This window comes from Tripterygium wilfordii, chromosome 11, assembly GCF_013401445.1.
Source record: "Tripterygium wilfordii isolate XIE 37 chromosome 11, ASM1340144v1, whole genome shotgun sequence".
NCBI classification, from domain to species: Eukaryota; Viridiplantae; Streptophyta; class Magnoliopsida; order Celastrales; family Celastraceae; genus Tripterygium; species Tripterygium wilfordii.
In genome coordinates, this window is record NC_052242.1 from 1705265 (window position 1) to 1731835 (window position 26571).

Here is a 26571-nt window from a genome sequence, read left to right on the forward strand (position 1 = left end):
ACATCCCCAGTTTAAGATCATATGAAATGTCCAAAGATAAATTTGTATAGTGTCGTTCGCGGTTAGCAAAACAATTGTCTATCTTCTTTTCAAACTAAGCAAGGTATAAAGTTTTAACGTGGAGAGTTCAACTTAATAGTTGTCATAGGAATTGATCCTTTGCATATATATATATATATTCTAAGGACGAGACAGTACATTTTGACTAATCTTTATTCTTTATAGTGAACTGAAATTTGACTAATCTAACAGTGCGACTAATCGGGACAATATTTGCTTTAAATTGCTCTATAAAACTGCATCTCACTTATCTCCTCCACCTTCATAAGCATCTGGTCTAAAAGATGGTTCCTTTGTTTGTTTGTTTTTTTCTTAATAATGTGATAAAGACAAATATATGAGCCAAGGCAGTGACCTTCCCAGCTCAAACGGGTAATTAATTACTTAATGTAAACATAAATTACAAATCCTAACCACCAATGGGGGACCAAAGTCATATCATAGGACAATAATATTACAGAATTTAATATTCCATCAGACGTACCAAGAAAGGCAGACTCGTCGACCCTATTTCGATCCACGTGTAGGTCTTTTTTTTTAAGGTTGTGTTTATACTTTATAGTGGAGACGCAGAAGATATGGCGGATGTTCTGAATGCATGCTTTTAATGGCGGACCACGGTGTTGGTGGTGCTTCCACATGCCTACATATATCAATTGTCTCAAATTCAATACATACATACATACATATATATATACACACACACATATATATATATATATAGGGTCCGTTTGGCAGACAATTTTATCAGTAGCGTATATACTAGCAGATATGGTACTAGCAGATATGCTGGACAATAATAGTAGCAGATATACTGTCAAAATGGTTTGTGGTGTTTGATTCAACTTTTATTGGTAACATATCATGTGGCTAATATTATGTGTCCAATTACGTGCAGGGGTATTATGTATTTTAGTTATTTTAGTTGTAACAAATGTATATAAATATAAAATAAATAATAATTAGTTTTTAATGTAAAAATAAATAAAATAAATAATTTACATTGAGCACTGTTTGCTTGCAGAAAAAATGAGAAATTAATTCAAGCCAATTTTTTCTCTAAATATAGGCAGAATTTCTCCCTCCCTCAACTTCATATTCACTTCGTGCGATTCCGGTTGCCGATTGCCTCTTTTCAATTCCGATTGTCACTTTTCAATTCCTTGCTTTACCTAAACACCCGTACTCGAAACCATCCCTTTTCAATTTCGACGGAGAACTTCCCGCCGGCGTCTAAATACTCCTCTTACGGTTGACTGCGTCCCATAATCTGCTCTTACGGTTGGCTGAGTCCCGATGACTTAGAGTTCTATCTCGATGAGGATCTTGTCGCTATGCTTCCGGCCGACGAGCTCCAAGATGCTCTAGTCAGTGGAGGGACCTTCTAGGGGAGAATTTGGAGATGTGAGAACGAGTGAGGAAGGGTAATCTGGGAACGTCATTAATTATATGGGGAGTATTTGGGGATAAATTGTAAAATGGTCTCAAAATTGTTTTATTTTGGACAATTTTCAAAACACCATAATATGGTCCCAAAACAGTCTTGGAGTTTGAGCCATAAAATGGCTGTTTGGTTAGCGCAAACAATATATGCTAATTGTTAGCATATATTGCCCTCAAAACAGCTTACCAAACGGGCCATAGTTTTGTTTAAGTTTTGTTTTGCTGGTATTATATTGAAGGGGTGAATCTCAAGGACTATAAATTGTGGGATTAAGAACAGATATTGTTTAATGGTATTTAGCAAGAACTTTGAAGCTACAGTCCTGAATCTGGATTACAGACTCCGTATAATGTGAATTAAGTTAGTACTATATCTAATGGAATCATTAATTTCTCATATAATTAAAGCAACAACTTGGAGTATGTTGATCGTGTATGGGTGTATATCTATATATATTTAAAATGTGTATATATAAAAAATATTGGAGAGGTTTGGTGGTAGCTTTGGCTGCAAATCCACGAGTGCAAGGTATGGGGGATCAAATATATGTTTAAAACAACATGGTTGATTGGTAATGCATAATCAGATTAATACATCCATGACAATGACCCAAAAAGTTTCACAATTTTTGGCTGTGTATGTATATATATTAGTGTATATATAGCATAATAAGATGTAATAGTGATAATAACTAATAACTTAGTCAAACCCGACAGATCCACGACCGAGGCTCTCTACTCAACAAAGGCCCAAGGCATTTGTGAAAACAGAGACAAACACACGATTTTGGTGTTATTATTTTCTTCTTCGTCTATGTGCTGGTACATATACAAGTAAGGTCATGATGGCCTACACATGTAGACATTTCCTGGTCTAAAATGACGGCTATGATGGCCTACACATGTGGACATTTCCTAGTCTAAAATGACGGCTTAATATGGACATTTCCTGGTCTAAAATGACGGCTATGATGGCCTACACATGTGGACATTTCCTAGTCTAAAATGACGGCTTAATATGGACATTTCCTAGTCTAAAATGACGGCCATGATGGCCTACACATGTAGACATTTCCTAGTCTAAAATGACGACCATGATGGCCTACACATGTAGACATTTCCTAGTCTAAAATGACGGCTTAATGTGGACAAATCAACGTCATGACAAACATATCTTAGTCAACTTTGTGTGTCCCGATTATTCTCCTTGACATCCTGAATATCTGCTCTAACATCCTTGACATCTGTTTTAACACTCCCCCTCAAGTGGGAATAAATGTTGATGATTCCCAACTTGTTAATCAAGGCCAAGAATTGTGAAATCCCTACTGATTTGGAAAAAATATCTGTCGGCTGTTTCAAAGTTGGAACATGGAAAGTTTTGATCAATCCAACTTGAATCTTCTCTCTCACAAGGTGGCAGTCAATTTCTATGTGTTTGGTTCGCTCGTGGAACACAGGGTTTGATGCAATGTGTAGGGCTGCCTGGTTGTCACAATGCAGCCTAGCTGGTTGTGAATGTTTAATACCAAGGTCATGTAAAATGTATCGTACCCAAGTTATCTCACAGCATGCTGATGCCATCGAGCGATATTCCGCTTCTGCGCTTGATCGTGAAACCGTGTGTTGTTTCTTGGTTTTCCAAGAGATTAGTGAATGTCCAAGGAAGACACAATATCCCGTAGTTGAGCGCCTTCTGTCACGACACCTTGCCCAATCTGAATCACAATAAGCATTAATCTGCATGAGACTGGTTGCCGAAAATAGAATTCCTTGTCCTGGTGCCTGCTTGATGTAACGTAACACTCGGTGAGCTGCTTCCAGATGAGGAGTACGTGGTTTGTCCATGTACTGACTAAGTATATGAACAGCATATACCAGATCCGGTCGAGTAATCGTCAAGTATATCAATCTTCCAACTAGTCTTCGGTAGGAAGTGGGATCACTGATGTACTCTCCTTCATTCTTGCTAAGTGACAAATTCTGTTCCATAGGAGTATTAACTGGCTTAGCACCAAGGTAACCTGCATCTTCCAGTAACTCAAGGGCATATTTACGTTGTAAATTGCAATCCCTTTGTTGGAGCGAGCAATTTCTATTCCTAGAAAATACTTCAATGCACCGAGATTCTTGAGTTTGAACTGTCTCATGAGATCGGTTGTGGTCTCTTCGATGTCTTGTAAGCTGCTTCCTGTGAGGATTATGTCATCAACGTAAACAAGCAAAGCAGTAAAGCTTCTACCTCGGGTTCGGATGAATAATGAGTGATCTGATTTAGATTGAGAGAAACCAGCCAATTTGAGTGTAGTAGTCAACTTAATAAACCATTGACGAGAGGCCTGCTTCAATCCGTATAAAGATTTGTGTAATTTACATACTCGAGTCTCCCCCTTTCGTCTGAATCCCGGAGGTAAAGACATGTGAACTTCTTCCTCGAGATCACCATGAAGAAAGGCGTTGTTGATATCAACCTAGCTCCGATACCATGTGAAAACAGAGACAAACACACGATTTTGGTGTTATTATTTTCTTCTTCGTCTATGTGCTGGTACATATACAAGTAAGGTCATGATGGCCTACACATGTAGACATTTCCTGGTCTAAAATGACGGCTATGATGGCCTACACATGTGGACATTTCCTAGTCTAAAATGACGGCTTAATATGGACATTTCCTAGTCTAAAATGACGGCCATGATGGCCTACACATGTGGACATTTCCTAGTCTAAAATGACGGCTTAATGTGGACAAATCAACGTCATGACAAACATATCTTAGTCAACTTTGTGTGTCCCGATTATTCTCCTTGACATCCTGAATATCTGCTCTAACATCCTTGACATCTGTTTTAACAGCATTTATTGTCAACCTACAAGCCCAAGGCCCAAGAAGCTCTTTCATCGACTTGCATACGTTAGGTCCAATGTTTTCCAACTCAATGATCACGTGCCCATCATGTGACCAATGAGTCTATAAATATCTTACGTCCTCCCCACATGAAGGTATCCAACTTTTGGAAGTATTATACTCTTTCTCTCTAAATTCTTCACTTTTCTCACTACAAATTTAACCACCGGTCAATTAATTAATTTGACCTTCAGAGTTTTCCCAACCGACACTTTGTCGGTCTCAAACTTCACAGTTTATTTTCAATGTGATCTTTGTAGGGTTGTCGAAGGTCGCAAATCTTTGGATCTGCAATATGGATATCCATGAAACCAAACAGTCATGTAGACTAGACTAATAACGACTTAGAGCAACTCAATAACTCGTCGCAGTGATGAAAAGCTTTTGTTCTTGGGTCAAAACTGCGATGAATTCTGATAAATCTGGTCCATATGACCTCACATCGGGCTTAGTATTAACAGTTAAAATAAAAGGGTAAGATAACTTAGATTACTCAAGTAAAAAAAATAAATTTGTTTAGTGGGTGTGAATGTGATGACAGTCTGTTAAAGCTCGGATCTCAAACACAAAGAGAGAATATATACTAGCTTTAGACCACAAGACTAGTCTTCAATCTTCATCGCTCGCAATTAATTGATCAAAAGCTGAATTAATATACTATGCAGTCTGTGAAATAAAATAAAACTGGCTACTGAGATCAACCATATGGGCTGCACACAAAGTGTTTGATATGTGGTCCGAGAGAGAATTTCACTGCAAAAAAAGTAAAGTAAATTTTGAAAGAGTAGAAAAGAGATCGAATGTTCAAAAAGACTGATGAGATAGGAGAGGAGAGGGAAAAGGGTTTGAGATTTGCGTCCCCTAAAATCTCTTTTTTAAGAAGTTGTGACTTGATGCATGCATTATCAAGCATCCGAAGTCACAAAACCTAACATGACCCAGATCTCTTACTGTTTGAGGCTTTGTGTAGCTGTAAAATGCACAGAAATTATTGACATTTTTGGTCACTTTTATCACACACAGTTGAAAACCTTCTCAAGCAACGAATATGGACTTTTTGGCAACGGCTTGAGAACAAAAGTCTGTATTTTACACCCGTTATTAGAGTCCGCATATGAGGGAAATTCATATATATATATATATATATATGAATTTCTCTCTTTTTATCCGTTTTGGGATGATTGATATTGATGTACGTACTGTACTCATAAATAATTTAAGTATATAATGCTTAAATAAAACATAGCATAATCGACAATATTAATGTTAATTGGAGACAAAAGGAACAAAGGGGATTGAAATTATTTTAGTTTTTGGAAAATCAAAAATGGGTTAGCATTAGCAACCTAGACGAGGAGTATCTCTAGTATCTAGACATATCTTGACTTGACTTGACTTGCAATATGAGTCTATGTTTCAACACCATTACCAATGTAAATGATGGCATTTCACCACAAAGAGAGACCCAAATGTTTAATTAGCTAGACATGCTTTGACTACTATTATCTACAGAATTAACGATGAGTACTCCAACTTAATCCTCATTTTGTGAATGTTAGAGAAGATTATTTGTACTTTAAGATGTCACATTTGCTGATTAATTGGGCTTCAAAAAGGGAGAGTTTAAAAAAAAGCAAAAGGATTGTTGATCTCTTTTTGGGATTCTTTCTCTAGCTAGTCCGTAGTAAAAAGACAAGGCCTTTCAATTTTATGATTTTGAGACGATTACTTTCATCATTAGGTCGACTACCCCTGCTTTTCTGTTCATTTGCAACTAACATGTATACCACCATGTGAGACATGCCTATATACATATACATATAATGTATATGTATATATACTTTTGTTGGATTCTCTTTCAAAGCACATAACTATATTATAGCAAAGTTTCCACACAAAAATGCACACAATAATGAGAATAATTAATAATAATAAAAGAGCATCATGCAAGTTTTCATCGACAGCTTTGCATGTGTTAGAATACCCGCCAAAAAGTGTAAGTTAGGTCATGTGAAAAGCAATTCCGATCTATTTGAAGTTGCATGGATGATATAGCCATATTCACACAACTTCCAAGTTCCAAGCCATTATCTTCTGCAATTTATATTTGTCAATTTGTGTTATCTTTTGTCTTCACAATAATTGGAACCAATTATGTTTCTCTTTATGTACTACATCGCAAGGGTCTCAATTAATCTACTATCAATCCTATATATATATATATACACACACACACAAATACCTGGTAATGACAATTGACTATAATTAACCCAGTTGATTGCCAATTGAACCACCTCTCATTGGTATTGATTAAAGTTGTTAAACCATATATTAATGGGTGATTGCCTGATTGGTGCATTAATTGCATTTGCTAAAGTCAAGTCTTTAACTCCATAAATAATTAATAAAACTAGTGTTTTTTTATCCACCAAAAGAAAAACCCTAATCAGATTAGTGTTCCATATATGATGTGTCAAGCAATGAGCGAATTTGTGCGAGCCCGTCCATTTAAATTGAAAATAAAATAAACCATTCATTGTGTAACACATCATATTTGAGACAATTAAGATATTAATTTTTGTGATCCTTTCACTACGGAAGAAAGAAAACCCCTAACAATTTCACAATTCATCCGTATTCGCTTAAAAAGGTAACAATATATGTAAGACGATTAGTTGTCAAATTGTCGTTTATGTTGTTGCTTTGGACACAACTCAACCATTGGATTCGAACGAACAATTATTAGAATAAATATTCCATTTTAATCACACCACACGAGTTTCTCGAGACTCATATACGCCAAGGCATTTATCAATATACAAAATTAATTACAATGACATTATATAAAGTTTGTCATTTATATATCTGACATAAGCCTAAATTCGAACCATCAAGTATATGGGCACAGTTGCACAAAAGTTTCATATTTGACAACATGGTAAGTTGGGTCAAAACACAATGTATATAGCCACAAATGTATTGCTCTCAATGATAATCAAACTCTGTAACTTCTAAGTTCATACAATTTGGTCTCGAATAGATTTACCATTAGACTATCACTATCACCATGTTTGATATGCATAGAATTTTTTTTTTTTTTTATAAATAATGTCATAGACCTCATTGTATTAGATTTTTTAATAAATTGAGTAACTGAGACCCGTAGACACTCGGACCCACCATAAATATGGAATATTTATTCAAATTAAACCAATATTCACCGTCTAATTTTCCTTAATTATAAAGCACCCATTGAATTTTGACTTTCAATTTGAATATTAAAATAAGAATATTTGTTCTATAACCGTATGCCTATATCAAGGAAAATAATATTAATTTAATTTCCATAAAGTTGGTGCGAGTGAAAAATGCCAAAGACCAAAAAGAAAGTAGGAGCCGTAATTGTAATTTCAGAGAGAAACGGATGTTTCCAGTCATATAAGTTCAGAGTACACGTGTCGGCGTGGGTAGAAAAGGACAAAAATTTCGTCCCATTGGTTCCTCCCATAATACTTACATTTACTCCCCTGCCCTTCAAATTCGCACCAATTTACAAGATCAAACCCTTAATAATAGTTGTGGCAAAATTCTGTCAGATCCGAATGTATCCGATCTGGATTAAACTAAATTTGGACATAAGTTATATGTTCAAAATTCTGGTCCAAATATAAAAATTTTGTTTGGTTTAAAAAGGGTCAAAACACAGAATTCTTGTCCGATTTATTTGTCCATACCCTAACTTGGATTAGGTTTGTGTCCGGATTTAAACTAATTTGGGTTTGTTCAATTAAATACGTCGAAAATTTAAATCGAGTTAGGATCCGTACATGTAAATATTTGGTAAACAAGTGATCTTGTCCGATCCTGAATCGGTTTTTTGTCACCCCACTTTTTTTTTTTCTTGGTAAATCCCCCACTTACTAATGTCAATATCAGAATATCTGTTGCTTTACAGCAACAAACAAAATTCCAATTTCTCTCACCAGTCAATTTTTTTTTTAATATTTTGAACAAAAATTAGGAGCGAATAAAAAGGAGTTTACCATTAATGGGGATTTTAGATACAAAGAATACAATCCAAAAAGTTTAAGAAAATAAAAACAAAAAGACATTATTGCCCATGTGAAATTTGTTAATTGACAATCTGTCAATCTCAGTGTCCACGTAGTCACTTGCGAGGAGCCAATGGTTAAGTCTGCTTAGGACATCTCAGTATATACAGACAACACACACCCACAGTCACAGGCTCACAGCTCAGTCTCTCTCTCTACAAAATCCTGTAATTACCCTTCTTGTTTGGTCTTTGGTGTATAATTTTTGCTTCTACTTCTCGTTTCTAGGTGCCTCTCTGACTCTCCTCTCTCTCTCTGCCTTTTGCCCTAAAAGAGGCACTCTTATTGCTTCATAAGCCCCTCTCATCGGCAGTCTTTTCAGACCCAACTTGGGAGAGGGAGAGAGGGATATAGAGAGAGGGAGAGATAGACTCTGATTTTCTCTGGGTTTTTTGGGGCTTTGAATCATTTATTGTTCTTTGAATCAAAATATGCTCTTAATCTGTAAAATCTCAATATAGAACACAGTAAAATCGTCTCCCTATCGCCATTTCTTGTTTAATCATTAAAAAGAAGCTTTTTTTCGAAGTGGGTATTGGTGATGGCACCAAGTTTTGACTGTTCTGTTTCGAGCCTTCTGTGTGCGGAAGAGGGTGGCAGCGTTTTTGATGATAACGATTACAATGGTGTAGTGGCGGAGTCTGAGACCATTGCGCAGTGCCATTGGAATCATCGAAACATTAATAACAAGCTGCCGTTTGATGGTGGAGATGGGTTGCCATTGCAGAGTGAAGCATGTGTGAGTTCGATGATTGAAAAGGAATGCCAACACATGCCCTCTGTTCATTACTTGAGGCGGCTTCAAAATGGGGATTTAGACTTGGGGGCAAGAAAGGAGGCTATTGATTGGATCGGAAAGGTGGGATTCCGACTCCTTTTTAATGAGTTTAATTATCGAATAATCTCGTTTTGGTGATTTTTGGCTTTGTAGAAATGAAGAATCTAGTATTTACAGGTCTTATCAAAATGAAAATTTATCATTTATTCTGGTTATTACTGGTTTTTCTGGACATTTTTTAATACGATCACAATGATGCTCAATGTTCCTTTATTGTTTGTGTGATTGGTGGTGGTTTTAATTTAATAGCGTGGTAGTTGTTTGTAGAAATGTGTGTGAAGCTTTCTTCTCGTTGGATACTTTTTCTTTCAACAGTTTCTGAAATGGGTTTGGTGGGTTCTTCCTTTTGGTGCTTTTGGGCCGATGCTGATCTGTTAATTGTATGCAAATTTCTTTATTTTCCTTTCTGTGTGAAGGTATTTATTGCAATTTCTATTTTTTGATTAGATTTATGTGAAATCTTGTAATTCAATAGTGATCTTAATTTTTCTTTCTGTTCCATTCAAATGTTCAGAATATAGTTCATCTTTTCAGTGCTAATGTCCTTGTTTGTTCAACAGGTACAAGCTCATTATGATTTTGGTCCTCTATGTGCATATCTCGCGATAAATTACTTGGATAGATTTCTTTCATCCTATGAATTGCCTGTAAGTTGTTGGTACCAGTGCCGGTCCTTTGATGGCTGTGTGCTTTTAATTTGCATCTAATCTTGTTGTTTGGTAATGTACAGAAGGGCAAACCTTGGATGATGCAGTTATTGGCTGTGGCATGTTTGTCCCTCGCGGCGAAATTGGATGAAACTGAAGTTCCTTTATCTCTAGATCTACAGGTGAAGAATCAATCCACATTGTTATTTGCATCTGCTGTTACACCGTTGTTTCAATCTGAAGTGTTTGACGATTTTGAGAATTAACAGATGGGTGATGCTAAATATATATTTGAGGCTAGAACAATACAAAGAATGGAGCTTCTGGTGCTCCACAACTTAAAGTGGAGAATGCAAGCAGTGACTCCTTACTCTTTCATTGACTATTTCCTCCGCAAGATCAACGACGATCAAACCCAACTTAGAATTTTAATTTTGCGAGCAGTCCAGCTCATATCATGCACAATAAAAGGTATTCATCTCTCTCTCACACACACATTTACATGAAGAGATGATGTACTCGCTCAGTCGCTTGCAATAATTCCCCGTGAAATGTCAATTGTTATGAATTATGATGGAGAGACTTGAGAGGGGGTCTGATGTTCTTGGTTGGTGGGTATTTATTGTAGGGATTGAATTCTTGGAATTCAAGCCTTCTGAGGTTGCAGCAGCTGTGGCAATTGCTGTTGGAGGAGAAATTCTAACAATAGACAATGACAAGGCAATTTCAGCTCTCACTCAATGCATAGAAAAGGTGAGAATGGTTGTGGTCCAAGGGACCCAAAGGTGGTAACATAAATGATGATGGCCTTGCTTTCTCTCATCATTTTTAGTTTGATAAATCTGTTTATAAATGACCAACTGAACCAGCTTTCTAATGACCAATGTATCTGAAATTTGGATTATGCAGGAGAGGGTGTTGAAGTGTGTTGAACTAATCATTGAGTCATCATTGAATGATGGGTTGGTTAAGGGTGCTGGTGGTTCACTCCCATCTGTGCCCCAAAGCCCCATCGGGGTGCTGGATGCTGCTGCGTGCTTGAGCTATAGAAGCGACGACACAACTGCTGGGTCGTGCGTGAATTCTTCGCAAAACAGTCCTGTTGCCAAAAGGAGGAAGATGGACAGACCTTGTGAATTGGAGCTGCAAAAGTGATGGAAGCTGTTTTTTTCACCCTTAAACCAATATGTTTGATTTTGTTCAGTATCAGTTTTGGTGTCTGTGAAGGTCATCCCTAAGACAATCAAAACACAATTAAAAATCGAAAAGCCGGAAAAAAAAAAAGGTAAAGAGGATTGTGAATGGGGAGAATGGAGGAGGAAAAATGGGATTGGAATATTTGATGTTCTTAAGCATGAAGAGAACAACAATCACCAGCTGTTAAATATTAGACTTCTTAACAGCTTGAGACAAGGAACAGAGAGGAGACAAATTTGGTGAATTGAGAAAACAGTGGGAGAGGTTTTTCTTCTTATTTTGAGATACAGTTTGTTTCATTTAGGGCAAGAGGTTTCCATTTTATGTGTTTGATGAGAAAAAAAAAAGTGAGAAATTATTATGAAATTTGTTAATTAAATTATTCAGTGATTTGTTTGTTTGCTTGTTTGTTTGAGTGGATTTGCCTCCTTAAGCAAAGAAACAGAAGAAGATTTTAATTTATTTGTTGCTTTCATAGTATCTAGATATGGTTTGATGGGTCTGGTCAGATTTTATATTGCCTTAATAATTATATTATATACATATACTCTGTCTCTATCCTGTACTTGGTCAGCAACCAAATTGTTTTGACTGTGTCTGGACAGATTGGGCTGTGGGACTTGGTAGGACTGGGAGGCATTAGCCTTGCAATAAAATATGAATGTCTTGTGCTATGAGCCTTAAATATTCAGTTGATGTGGGGCTTGTCATGTTATATTTAGGGGTTGGAGTGGTTGATATTAGACATGAGATTTTTGATCCAGGAACTCAATCATATCCACTTTTAAGATTGCCAAGTTTTGTGTAATTATACGGTGACCCGAGTGATTATGCGTCTCAATTACCTAATATGATCAGGTCTATGACATTTTTCTCGATCATTAGATGAAAATTATAGACTCTTAATATGGTTATTATTGTGAAAACCGGTTATTGTAGTGTGGGGCCATTTAAATGACATTTAAACAATTAAAAGTTTACTCTTCTAACTTTATATTATACAAATATCAGTCTACAAAGCACTGCCAATTATATAGAAAAAGGTGATAAATAATAAATTTAATGTAAAAAATAGTAAACAACCCATGCTACAAATAAAATAAGAAGGTATTTTGGGTCCTTATTAACTAAAAAGATATTTAATAACAAAGTGAGATTAACATTGTAGGGTGAGAAGGAAAAGAAAGAAAAATAAGATAGAATTGTGGTTATTATTTGCAATTCCAAGAAAGACCATCTTAAAGCCTCCCACAACTGCAAAAATTAATAAGAAATTAAAGAGGAGAAAGAAAACTCCAACTGTTTCAAAAAAAAAAAAAAAACAAAAAAAAACAACTATGTATAATGGGATTCATCAACTCAGTTGATATTCCCTGAAAAAGTGAAGATAGTGTTTTCCTTTCTCTTTTTTCCCCCTGTTTAGAAAGGTAAACCAAGGCAAATTAATTTACAAGTATTTTATCAGTACCAACAATATACAAAAAACTACAACAAGAAGAGCCAAGATGAGAATGGCAAGGATCAATAAAGAATTGCATGAAAGATAAGAACCATGTGGTGCACCAATAAAACACAAGTACCAAGTCAATTATATATATATATATATATATACATAAACACTCAGGATAAAAATGACAACAAATAAAGAGAAGCATTTAACTTGGGCATGGACAATCCTTCGTGGATCCACATCTTCGTACAGTTTAGGCTATCAAGAATGCTGTCTCCAATTCCTATATATATACATATAGGGAAAAGAGACATCGTACTTGAGCAAACAAACTGCTGCAAACGTAAAGACAGATCAAATTATTACGAAGTATTGTGTAGTCTGAAAATTGTTCCAGGCCCATTATACTGGAGCCCTTTGGGTCTCAAAGGAATGGCCCATCTAAACATACAACTTTATTTCAAATTCTAAAAGGCCCAAAACTTGTTATATAAGGCCCAAACTGGTGTATACGGATGTAGCGTCACTCTAGCCCAGCCCATGGTACCTTTTTTTTATGTGAATTTAAAACTCCTTATTAGTTGCATCTAATTCATATGAAATGGAGATTTTTAGTATTAATGTTGTGCTTATGACATTTTATTTTTAAATTACACCGGAAACTTTTTTTAAAAATATCATATAGAAATATGTTTGCAGTTGGAATCAAACCTTAGACACACATATGTCTAATTTAGCCTATTGTCCATTGAGCCACCTCTCGTTGATAGTGATATTAGAACCTTGATTCTCATATCATGTAAATTTCGAATATTGAGATTACCTTACTCTCTCCAAATACTTTCACAAATTGCAATTTATTTGCGTATAAATTCGAACGACGTCGTATAAAGCAGCTTAAAGTTTTTTTAAAAAAAATCATTGTGGTTCCTGGGCCTTGATTTTCGTTATCTTAAGAATTGTTTGTTTTTGAACCCAATAAAGGCCAATGCCCAAAAACCAAAAGCCCATTTTCCCAAATCAAACTCGAGATTTATTACATTCGCAGAACAGTGGAAATTGACCAATTATTTTCATCTAACGAAACAGTAATGGAAAAGGAGTTAAACTGGTTTGATTGGGTACAATTGGCTGACGGTACTTTTGGTACTTGAGAGAGAGAATTGGACACCAGGTTGACCCCACGCGCAATACATTGTTGCAGCTCTAAAGTTCTGAACTTTATTTATTTATTTATTCACTTTTGACTGTTATTCCCCGACTGTTCTACACAATTTTCATCTTTGACCACACACTTCTTTTAATTTTCTCAATCACCAGAGTTCATTAGAGCATCTCTAATAATAGGTAGACCCTAAAATGATGAAAAACTTATTTTGGGATACCATTTTCATTTTTAGTTGCTCCAATTGATACAACGGAGGGTACTCTAAAATGAGGGTGTGTGATTTGCATACCCCAAAGTTCCGGTATTCATTTCCATCCCCAAGTAAAAAAATTAATATTTTAATTTCACTCTCCTCTTCTTCTCTCTAGTATTTCATTATTTGTATTTGTAATAATAAATATTAAAATATTTGATGTGATATTGAAATAAGAATGAAATTGGTGTGCAAGTGAGTCATTAGTTGAACGACAATCACTTTGGATGTAAGAGATCATTAGGTCGTGGGTTATAATCCTACCACCTTCCTAAACCCCTGTTTCAAAAAAAAAGAGAATGAAATTGGTGTTAAAATTAGTTATTTTATCATTCAATCTGATAAATTAACTTGTTAGTTTGATGCGTTTCGCATCATTCATATGTATTCTAACAATTGGAGTGTGTTAGAATGATAAAATAAATTTTTAATTAAAATAGGGAAAACCAAATACCAAAAAGGAGATAGATGATGCATACTTGTTTTGAAAACGACAGCTTTAGATAGAAGATAAAACCCACTTGGACCTTTCTTTCTGTCGTTTTGCAATTAGCAAAGCTAGGTGACTGGGTCTAAAATAAATATAAATGCGATAGGGTTATATATGCACACTCGTACCAACTTATTGGGGTCAACTAGAAAAAAAAATACATATATATATATTTAAAAAAAGACGCACCCGTGGACCGTGCCAGAATCACCGCAAAGATACGGAACTCCAGTTTAAAAACACAAGCTACAAACCCACGCCCACCGGCGGCTACGCGTCCGCTGGACCCCACACTCATATCTCTCTTTCACATGACACGCGTCGACTGTTTAGTATTTAAAATGAAACTTCAGACCCCCGTACACCCATCTGTCACCGAGACCTCGCGTGCATGGTATTGCCATTTAACTATGCTTTGACCAAAGGAAAAATCAAAAAGCTTGGAAGGACGAGCCAAAGCGTGCGCGATTTGCATGCGCTAGAAAGATCCCGACGCTGATGCGATGCGTACAGTAACCCATCTTCCCCTTCTTTCACGCTCATCATTTGTTTTTCTATCTTTTTCCATATCCTAGGCGTGACTTACCTGATTCCGCCACGTGTTTTAACTTTAAGCCGCTGATCTTGATCAAAGGGAGTTGATACTGGGTTAAAAAAAGCTTTGTGCGTCAAAATCAAAGATAAGACGGCATGTTAATCAAAGGTTGTGACTTTGTGAGTCGCGCGTGGGAGACTTTTTCTCATGAAAGTCTTCTGTTCACTACTGTTTGTGGAGATTTGGTGGTTGGGTTTTCAAGATTTTTTTCGAGTTTCTTTTATTTAATTTTTGATTAAATTTAATAAAGTACTGTTGATACATCACCGTCTTACAAAATAATATGGAATTATGTTCAGAACAGATGATCCAATTTGTTTAGGATTAAGTCAAGTTTGAACGTAAGTTATATGTTTAAAATTTGGGTATAAACACAAAAAAAATTATCTGATTTAAAATCGGGTTGGGGTTCAGGTTCAAACGCATAAATTTTTTCCGATCTACTTGTCTGGACCCAGACCCGGATTAGGTTATTGTCCGATTTACTTGTTCAAATTTAAACTAATCCGAGTTTGGTCAATTAAGTACATCAGAAATCCAGTCTGAGTTAAATTTTGTGAATTACTATTGATACATCACCGTCTTACAAATAATAGAGGTGACAAAGCTTTGTTCGATCCATATGATCGAATTTGTCCGATCCGGATTAAGCCAAGTTTGAACATAAGTTATATGTTCAAAATTTAGGCCTAAACACACAAAATTTGTCGGATTTAAAACCTATTCCGGCTGTAAACACATAAACTTTGTTTGATCTACTTGTCCGGACCTTTGCCTGGATTGTGTTATTGTCTGATTTACTTGTCCATATTTAAACCAATTTGGATTTGGTCAATTAAGTACGTTTGAAATCTAATACGGGTTAGGGTCCGAAAATATAAATATTTTGTAAACACCTGTTGTTGTCTTACCTGGAATTGATTTTTTGCCACCCCTAGAAAATAACAATCAGTTGAGTGATAACTTAGTTGGTGAATCTCTTTAGGGTCCAAATCGTATGAACTCGGTAGGTCTTGAATTCGATTTTCACTGATAGTAATAACCTCGTGATCACGTGTTGCGTTTTGATCCGACTTATCATGTCATTAGGTGACAAATTTTTATACATGCGAAAATGATGATTCAAGTTTGTATGGTGTCGTTGTCAGTTAAAAAAAATCTTAAAAAATCACACCGTCACAACAAGAACACCAACTCATTACTCTTTGTGAACATGTGATTAGTTTATGTGAAAACGTGATTAATTAGTCTTATTCACATGATACTTTTAAAGTCAACAAATGAGGATTACCCACTGTAAATTGCGGATATTATTGACTTTCATTAGCAAGTTAAACAAAAAGTTTAACTCCAAATCGATATAGGCATGGAAAAACCCACTTAATTAGTTTGGTAAAAAACATAAAAAGAAGTTGAACGAAAAGGACACCTAATTATGTCTTCTAATCCTCACTTTTCATTTCTTTCTTTTTGTTTTTTTTTTTATCAATTGTGGAGTAATTAAGAAGAAATTAAGTTGCCTGGTGTGGGATTAATAAAGAGGATTACATGTAATAATTCTATGAAATGGCCACACGATTCAACTCATTAAAAATAATGTGTATTAATTCCCACTTATTATAAGTATGGACATAATTGCTCTCATTACAAGTTGGCAAGCGTGTGAGTCCACATTGGGGGCCATTTTCATGTTAGTAATTGATGAAAAATGAAGGTTAAAAAAAAGGGAGGATGCCAATGCCATGATGATTATTGAACATATAAGTCACATAATTATTTTCAATGAATGGTTTTGACAATTGGGGATTGAATGTGGGTGATTGGGGGGATTGTAGGTGTGGTGTGCTTCCATGTAAAAAATAAATAAATAAAAAGTTGCACCTGCTAGCACTACAATTTCTGAGGTGTTGGTGGGTATATATGTTTTGGGTTGTTGACTTGATTGCTAGCCAATGCTCAATTGCCTTTTTTGTGGTGTCAAGTAAGTGCCACCATCTTTGTATATATATTGTTGTCAAGTGCATGCATTCTTATATTAATGTTTCAAAGACCATACCATTCTACTATTCTATGTACTAGGGATCCAGGCTACATATACCAACATTTTGTTTCTAACAAGAAACTCGTCAAATACATAGTCACATTGAATCCCGTCATATGTGATATATTACGAGCATGTGAGTCTCCCTATCTCACATGCATAAGACAATCACATGACTTTTGGTTAATGAGGGTGATTTCAAATAAATTTATTGGACGTAAGAGTTATACTTACGAACTTTCGACCTTTGACGAGAGTTGATCTCGTTAAATTACCACTCAACCAACTCTCTTGAAATCATATCGTTAATTAGATTCATCTAGGTGGATTCTTCACTCTCATCTATCCGTTTCTTACAATATAAAGGACATGATCGTGTAACAACTCGCAACTTCCATCACTTGCCTTAAATAAGCTTTATCGTCAACATCAAAGATGCATGAAAAATATCAGAAAAGGCATGCATCCCAAATTTCCTCTATCATGTATTATTGCCTTCTGAGACATATAGCATTGGAAATCATAAGCTTTGGGCATTGCATGCACGTGTTTGATGATGGAATTCAAAGCCTTCTAATCTCGAGACTTACACAACCAACTTCCAAACAAACCCTTAAAAAATAAGATAAAATTGAGGGGTTGACACTTTTTAATGTGGCGATATAAATATAAAGTAGTAGAGTGAGAGAAAAGTCTAACATAGTGGATTAGTGGGTGCATGTAGTGTGTGTAAATAATAATATATGTGTATATATATATACATATTTTGGGAGGGGGGGGGGCATGGATTCCTCTAACTTTTGGTCTAACTTTGTATTGGTTTGTGGGAAATATATAAAAGCATTAGAGCATATATATAGATTTTAATTAATCCTTTTGTAATGCAACCATGGAGTGGTGGTGGTGGAGATGGTATTGTATTTTAGCTTTCCAAGCGTGGAGGGTCTTGTTGGAGAATCCACAACCAAATGGGTTCTTCATGGTCTCATCTCATATGTCCCACGCTTCCCCACCAAACTCAAAGCTATGTTAATGGACGCTCCTATATATATGTTTAAAAGGGAAAAAAAATTTCTTTTGCTTTCTCTCACTTTCTCTTTCAAGAAAGAAAGGGAAAATTATTTGATTCTGACGTCTGTCAATTAATTCCAGCCTGATCATATGTGACACGTCTTCATGCATATGATATGATATTCCAATTTGTTTTATTTTGTTAGTGTAATTCAATGAATGGTTTTAATTTTGGTGAATAAACAAACTTTAGTGGCAGAAAACATGGAAAAATATTTCACGGTGTAGACGAAAAAAGAGAGCGCCTTTTTTCTAAGCACATCTGACTTTTGCTTTCCTAATACAATATTTAATATGGAAATGAAAGCAACAAGCTAGCTCTTGATTATTTTGGATTCCCACATAAAGCAATATTCTCATATATATGGATATGCATCGGGTTTTAGCCTATTTTATCCATTTATCAGTGCGGGAATTTCATGTACACGCGAATTTCTTTACGACCCGAATTTAATATCATACTCCCATATATATATATAATATTCAAAGGGAAAACTTGTATAATATCATTATGGGTTAAAAAAAAAAACTCTTGATTATTGTCTAACAAATCTCAACAAAAGGGTTATATTTATCTTAAAATTTGTAGCACATCAACATTTTTTAATTGATTTTTTCACTTACTACATGGATGATCTCTTTAAAGTAACACTTGGACGTAATTTTATTTTTGAATTGTGGAAAGCAAACGATTTCATGACCACAAAATACAAACCCAATTTCACCTTTAATTATCAAAGATAAAAGAATTAATTTGAAGCTTTAATAATTAGGTATATCATTCTCTCCACACATGGAATATGGATTTTCCACTACCAAGTGAATTTGAACCTCTACTACTGCTACATATTTGGTATTAGTGGGCTTGCACAGAATCACCCACATATATTTTCTTTATTTGGTGGACAAATTAACTACACACACACACATTATATATATATATACACACACACAAACATAATGGAATAAAAAGAGTAAAAGTTGGTAAAGTCACAAACACATTACACATACATGCACCCTCCTCGAATCATTGCTCAAGGCTTTATTGGATTATTTGAAACTACTTTTTCCTAAACAAATAGTGCTAAAGTGAGTATGGTTGATGATGATCAAATACAAATAGTTAAGTCTTGTGATGGAATACTTTGTGTTAGTGCTACCAAAAGCGTAGACTCAACGGGATTGGGAGGGAGTGAATGACTCGATTGGGCGTGGTTATTGTTCCCTCCACTCCATACAAAAGGGCATGAAAGAAAGTATACAATTTTTTTTAAAAAAAATAATTTAATCTTTTAATTAATTAATCATAAATATAATTTAATTTGGGGGGCACCAGATCTTCTTATCTGTGCATAAGATCTTTGTTCAGGTGTTTGAAATCATGGGTTTGCCCTAATTTATATTTTATTTATTTTTTGGGGACAACCATACTTGGCAAATCAGCCTTTGTTTTTATTTATTTAATAAATTAATTAAAGTTTTATGTAGCATGCCTTGATTATTCTAAGACAATAATGGATAAGAACTGAGAAGGGAATATTTAGGACGTGTTTGGCTCCATGTATATGTTTTACTTTCAAGTATAATATTATTGAGCAATTGCCAACTTTATTTTCAATGAATTAATCCATTTCCTTGTACGCTTAATTGATTAAAATCTAAATTATATTTTCTCACTTTCGGTTTTGTTTTTAGATTTAGAATTTAGGGTTTACTAAACTAGAATATTTGGGATTTTCATTTTTTTTTACTATAAAATTGTATTAGGTTAGTGTTGAAATAAAATACTTCTAATACATAATTAGCACATATTCATTTATAAATAATATTAATTCCAAGGGATTAAAGTTCCTTGCAGCAAACACGTTGTCAAATTGGAAAAAGGTTAGAAGATATAAAGGGCAATAATAGAATGATTAAATGAGATTAACATTTTAACTAATCAGACACTCACTAACCCTAGTTAGTTGAGTTGGGCCATTCCCATTCATTTGATGGGTATATTGATAGTTCAGACACATCAGCATATCACATCAATGAAAAGTATTATTGTACTCCATGACCACTTTTTACACCTTCCAGTCTTAAAGTTAGCCCTTAGCGATGATGGGTTTAAATGTTTAATGGCAGAGGAGATATATATATATATATATATATATATATATATATATATATATATAATTCACAACATATATATAGTTATATACATATACATATGCATTCATGTATACATAAGAGTGGGATCTTGAGTATGATGTATGCACCCAGAGTTTTTGATAAGTGGGACCCTTTTCAAAACGTTTGCATGATTCATGGTTTGAACGGTCAAGGAACAAATTATTGGGGTTCATGTTGTTGTGCATAGGATGCCATCACATCCCTTTTTATGTTATGTAGTTCATGTTTTTTTGTTGGGTTTAGTTTTATTTGCCAATTGTTGTTCCCTTAATTATTTGCTTTCTTTTAAGTAGGGTTGTATCAAATCAGCGAGATAAAATGATAACCGAATTTTCCATCACATATTTCTTAAATCGATAATTAAAATAACCGTCAATAATTAATCGTCGGTTCAATTAAATTAATGTCAAGAAATCGACTGTAACCGGCCATTTACACTCATATTTTTAAGGAAAAGAGGAGAATATTAGCTGAATTCTTCAATTGAAAGAGTTATATCATACCTCAAGATATCACCCAGAGCATACATAGGTTTAGTTCGTCGAGAAAGAAAATTAATTTATTATGAATGTCAAAAACAATTTTTATTATTTTTCATCCAAGGTACACATCAATTTAATCACCAAATTTTCCAACTAATAAATATTGGGGCTCGTCCATGTCCAAATCTATGACCGAGAAGAACACCATATACTTTATACTTTAAACATTCAATATGAATTTAAACTTGAACGTCAAGTCCGTGCATACATGAAAGTTTCCTATCTTAAGATAGAGTAATTTTATTTATTTTTATAATCAACAGAGTATATTGAACCAAAAAAAGCAAGACACAACAAAACATCAGAGATGACCAAAAATCATAGTATAAAGATTACTAGGCAGAATAAATAAAACATGACAACAAGTATGCGATAGAGTAAGTTGAAGTAAAGACAAGTGCGCGACCACAAATATATTGATCGAATTCATATAATTTGACCTAGAAAAATTCACCACTAAAATATTACCCTGGTCACCTGATGGTTCTGGTTGGAGTCCAATTGTCAATAGAACATTAACCCAAACCCTGACCCGAACGGGAACCCGACCCAGGCCAAGAATCATGATACGAAGACCCCACACGGGAGAGAGAGAAGAAAACGGAAGGGGGAGGGGGGGTTTTCTTACGGTGTTTCATCATTGTACACTTATACCTTGCGTGCACTCCTCACGCACGTATGAAACTCTCTTCTTTTTATTATTTATTATTATTACTACTAGTGTTGTGTATGTCGCTTGATCCCAGAACCGGGGACATTTCTGTCAATTTCGTTTCTATATAATCTTAGCTTCCGTGCATTTCCACACATTTCAGCTTTTGCCACACGCTGCTCTCTTCTCCGTCTCTCAAATCGTCCTTTCCGTGCTCCTTGCGCCCGATCTGTTGTTTCCAGACTGCAATTCGAGATTAAGTTGTTCTCCGGTGGAATTTGGTCCTCTGCTAGCTTGTTTTCACTGTGAGTTCCTTCTTTCCTCTCTGTTGTTTTATCTTCCGTCACCTGAATGAAGTGGATTTTGGTGTTAAGACTGCGATTGTGGTCTGCTTTTATGTTTTGGTTTGGGAATCAGGAGTGATTGTTCAGCTAGAATGTCATGTTGTTTGCTTGTTTTACTTGCCTGAAGAGATTCAAATTCCTTTTTCGATTTGCTTTATTTTCTAGTATCATTTCAGGGGGAAATTTTGTCTCTTTGCGTATAAAGAACCATGCTTCTGTATATGTGCTGTTAGTAATCCTAGTCTTTTACAGTTTCTCCGGAATAGCTTTATTTCCTTAGCAATGCACTGGTCTGCTGTTTTCTACTATGTTTCTTCTTAATTTTTGTTTGGTTTCTGTAATGGAATATCCGAGCGAGGGAATATAAAGTAAATGTTAAGTTCGTAGTCCTTGTTCCTTTGTTTCGGAGGATGAAGCTTACTGCCGCAGATTGCAGTCTGAATGTAAATGTTTTAATTTTTGTTTTTAGGTACCCAAGATCTTGGTTACAGATGAAATGAATTTCCAAATCTTATATTTTTTTTTTCTTTTTTTGCAGGGTACTTGAATAAGATTTCGTGGAAGGTACAGCCCGGCCATCTGTTTGCAGAGGGAAACAGCATGCGGTGTATTTCGAGTCTTTATGTTGATATTCTTAGGAAAGGCATCTCCTTGAACCTCTATTGCAGAGTTATCCTGTGATTCATTTTTTCATTCCAAACCCTTGAATTTCTGACGAGCTTTTCCCCATCATTTTCCATGGGATCTACTTTTTTCATTGTTGTTCCTTGCTATGTCCGCCAGATCAGCTGAATATTAGTCTGACCCATCTTGTAGAATAGTTTTCGCCATTTTTTCAAATTTGCTTCCTCTCTACACATCTGTTTTTTCTGTTTCTTCTCCTAGTAGTTGAATTGATCTTGCTCTGTCAACGACTTGGGTATCAGTTTTTCGTTGCCCGCTTGTGAATTGCGTGGTTTTTGAAGAACATTGAAGGGCTGCGTAGTAGTTATGGTGTGCCAAGCAGCAGGTCAAACAAATTTCCGGGCATTGAAACACGAAAATGGGATTGTAGTTAGAGTTATAGCATGCTTTCAACCACTTCAAGATTGCCAGGTTAGTAGAAGATAATCTTTTACTTTTTTCACCTATTTTTGCTAGAAGTATTAAATGCCCAAAATTGTCTGACATCCTATTTTTCATGCATGAGATTCCTTCGTGCTTTGTTTTGACATTGATAATGGTCGAGAAAGTTTGTCTAATGGTTTACCTGGTCTTCTTCTGCAGGCTGAATATTTCCGTCATTTGCTGAAACCTGTTACGTAGTCACGTAGATACGTTTTGCGCTCTAGTTTTCAAGTTAAGCTGAGATTGTAGTTTTTTTTCCTTGTTCCTAAAAGAGAGTGAACAAAAAGTTCTTGCGTCACGGACTTTCTGTCTTCTGGTATGTTCAATATTTCCTGTCCGTGGGAACTTAAATTATTTGCAATCATATTAGTTTTACCAAAATGTAAATCATTTTGTTCTCCTTGCACAGGTGATTCATATTTGTTGAATGGGTGAAAATTGTGGATCTTGGTTTCCCCAGCAACCATTTGATTTGCAATCACCCCGTTTGAATTCTTGGAGTACTCCACTTCACTTGCCGCAGAAAACTGCTCCTTCATTCATGAAGCCTGACATGTATATGGTTTCTGCTAGCATGGATTTGCCAGAGTACTCATTTCCTAAGTTATCTGATTTGCCAGGTGGCCATACAATGGAACCTCTTGATAGGTTTTATTGCTTGCCCCCTTTCGGACAGGCCTTTATGCCGGCGAACTTGGTTCTTAAAGATAAGCTCTCTTCTGTTGCTTCTGATAATTGTTGCGAGGCTACCACAGCAAAGGCAGAATCTGTGTGGGGTCAAAAGAAGTTCCTCGTTGTTGATCAGTCCGGGGATCGGACAACTTTGATCTTCAGTTCTGGAATTGGAACTCCTGTTCAGTGCCTGACAAATCCTAAACCATCTATTGCTTGTAATTTGAATGTGCAAGACCCTGGAACCAAAGAAAATTCCAATTTTCACTCTGCAGCAATTTTGAGAGATGAAATTGGTGAAAAAAATGACAGCGATACTCTTAGCGAGATGCATGAAGACACTGAAGAACTCAATGCCTTGCTCTACTCGGATGATGACAGTGATACCGATGATGATGAAGTTACCAGTACTGGGCATTCACCTAGTACTTTGACCATGCATGATAAGCAAGATTGGTTTGAGGGAAGTTCAGAAGAGGTAGCTAGCTCCATAGGATTGACCAAAAAGCGAAGACTTTTTGATAAAGGGGACAACAATGTAGCAATAATGCTGGACACTGCCAATTCTGTAAAACCTAAGGAAATCTTCTCTGAGTATGAGGATGATGCGCAATCTAGTTGTGCCAATGTCCAAAATTGTGGTTCAGATGAAGGTGCTTTTTTGTCAGGCAACAAGAGGATGAGAAAGGAGAAAGTAACAGAGACTGTGTTGGACATTCTTCAAAGCATTGTTCCTGGTGGGAAGGGCAAGCATGCAATTATGGTTCTTGATGAGGCTATTCAGTACCTTGAAGCCTTGAAGCTCAAAGCCAAAGCTCTAGGACTTGATGCTATATGAGTTGCCAACAACTCTTTGGCTTAAGTGATCTGTTTGTGGTATATGTAATTTTATTTCTTGCCCTATTAATCATAGTCAAGTATGGAAAATAAGTCGGGTGTGGATTTGCACAAGCATAGGAGCTTCTGGCAACGGATGTGAAGATTGGAAATTGTCGTGACTAGAGAGAGAGGCATTGAACTCATGTAGTTTATTCAATGGTTGAGTTGGAAATCAGCAGCTTTGGGTAGCGAAACTTTTTTCTAACGTCGACAAAGGAGTGAGTGCCCTCCTATATTATATGTCCACAATAAAAGGGACTTGAATCATCAGGCTTTGTCGTGGGATTAAGAGAAAGTAGAAATCATACCTTGGCATGAGAAGTTATGTGAATGAGATGACTAGTTAATCCAGAGGAGGACCCCCCTGACGGAAGATGAATGCATGCCCCCCTTGTGCTCCTTTGTCGTCTTTGGGACCCAACTTTCGTGCACTTTCTACTGCTTTATGTATTCGGTCTTGTCGTGTTTTATCATCCTTTGCGGGTTCTCCTTTGTGATGTTGATATTAGCACAACTAAAGGTTCTTTCTTCATCCTGGCATGCAACTTGCCAATGGGGCCCTGGGTCTCCGATGGACGCAACTTCGAGCATTGTTACTTTGAAGAACTTAATTGGTTGTTCCTGTGTTTGGTAGTATGGGCTCCCACCTGAATTGGTATTGTATTCTATTGTGGAAGAACTTTGTGTTGATAACTTGGTATTGTATTCTACTATGCAAGAACTTTGTATTATGTGTTTGTTTGAGGTTTTGTTGTGAATTATATCTTCTTGTTCTTGTTGGTTTTGTGGAATTGTTTGATGTCCTGCCTTGAGGAGATTGGCTTGGTGTGTTTTATTGAGTGTTTGGTTTTATTGTTGTCTTGATGTTTGCGTAGCAACGTAGCATGCCTGCATTTATGGCATGATGCACCGTTTAGTTATCATCTGTCCCTCGCTCTGTGCGCAAGTCTCTGTTCTCTATGGAGATGATTGCGTTCGGGGGACCACGAAGTCGAATTATTTGGCAGTGAAGGCTCGTGATTTGGAGTTGCTCATTTCCAGCAAAATTTGGTCTAAAATAAATCATATATTTGATATTTGACGAGTGTAAACATCTGTTTATGTTTGGTTTAAGGGTAAATTGAATGACATGAAATTAGTTCTCTTTGTTTGGCAATGGAGAACACCTCGTAAAATCGGGCTCGTAAAACTCGGGCTGAACAAGCTGCATGCATAATTTTCAAATAGATAAGTTTGGTTGAGATCCATTGCAAAACTGAACGGGAATAAATCCCAATGAGGATTGAATCATGTAGACATGTAAATCTTGCAGGCATACGAACACCTTTGGCCGAAATCGAAGCTAACTATCCCAGTTTGGTTGACATGAAAGACATGCCATACGTCCAAAAACAAATATTATCATTTTTTTTTGTCTCTGTAATTTGGGGTCTTAAGAGCAAAGGGATGGGAATAGTGAGAATATATTCCACCAATCGTGTGGATGATTGACGAAATCCAAACTTGTAGGGTACAGTATCTCCTTGTTGGTGCAACAACGACTTTACGTTCCTTGAACTCACAGTTTGTTGGACTTGGATTGAGCTCTCTCTGTACATATCATATTCGATAAAGAGAGATCAAAACCAGTCATAAAAGGATCTTGCAATTGAAAGGTCGCTTGTGCTGGAGTGGTCCTCCGTTAGCCTATTGAGTGTCGTATGCAGAGGCAAGTACCCAGTTCCTCAAAACCAAACTTTATTGATAAAATTGATGGACAATGTTTTGAAATTATTTGAAGAAGCAATTAAAATTGAAAACAGAGAAGTACACACGTGCCAAAGAAAGTACTAAGTTTCGTTGATTCATAATAGCTTCTTACAACAACGGTCATCAACGTTCAAAACAAAAGTAAAATATTTAAATGTCAAGTAAAAAAACAACG

At 35.8% G+C, this 26571-nt stretch overlaps 2 protein-coding genes across 2 annotated transcripts; both read left to right on the plus strand.

The window, feature by feature from the left end:
* The first annotated feature begins 8651 nt into the window (after positions 1-8651).
* Positions 8652-11571, plus strand: LOC120008904 (cyclin-D4-1-like). Its single transcript, XM_038859278.1, has 6 exons — positions 8652-9382; positions 9922-10008; positions 10092-10190; positions 10278-10479; positions 10637-10761; positions 10918-11571. The coding sequence occupies exons 1-6, from the start codon at positions 9065-9067 to the stop codon at positions 11161-11163; spliced, it is 1077 nt and encodes a 358-aa protein (XP_038715206.1). The 5' UTR covers positions 8652-9064; the 3' UTR covers positions 11164-11571.
* Positions 11572-21786: 10215 nt separating this feature from the next.
* LOC120009255 (transcription factor bHLH143-like) lies at positions 21787-25438 on the plus strand. Its single transcript, XM_038859754.1, has 4 exons — positions 21787-21950; positions 22528-23084; positions 23256-23412; positions 23506-25438. The coding sequence occupies exon 4, from the start codon at positions 23524-23526 to the stop codon at positions 24604-24606; it is 1083 nt and encodes a 360-aa protein (XP_038715682.1). The 5' UTR covers positions 21787-21950; positions 22528-23084; positions 23256-23412; positions 23506-23523; the 3' UTR covers positions 24607-25438.
* The last annotated feature ends 1133 nt before the right edge of the window (positions 25439-26571 follow it).

What these genes read in the sequence shown, in the direction of transcription:
- LOC120008904 (XM_038859278.1), top strand. Translation starts at nt 9,065, where the DNA reads ATGGCACCAAGTTTTGACTGTTCTGTTTCGAGCCTTCTGTGTGCGGAA. An exon ending in CTATTGATTGGATCGGAAAG is followed by an intron (nt 9,383 to 9,921) that starts GTGGGATTCCGA and finishes TTTGTTCAACAG; the next exon opens with GTACAAGCTCATTATGATTT. An exon ending in TTTCATCCTATGAATTGCCT is followed by an intron (nt 10,009 to 10,091) that starts GTAAGTTGTTGG and finishes GGTAATGTACAG; the next exon opens with AAGGGCAAACCTTGGATGAT.
- LOC120009255 (XM_038859754.1), top strand. Translation starts at nt 23,524, where the DNA reads ATGGGTGAAAATTGTGGATCTTGGTTTCCCCAGCAACCATTTGATTTG.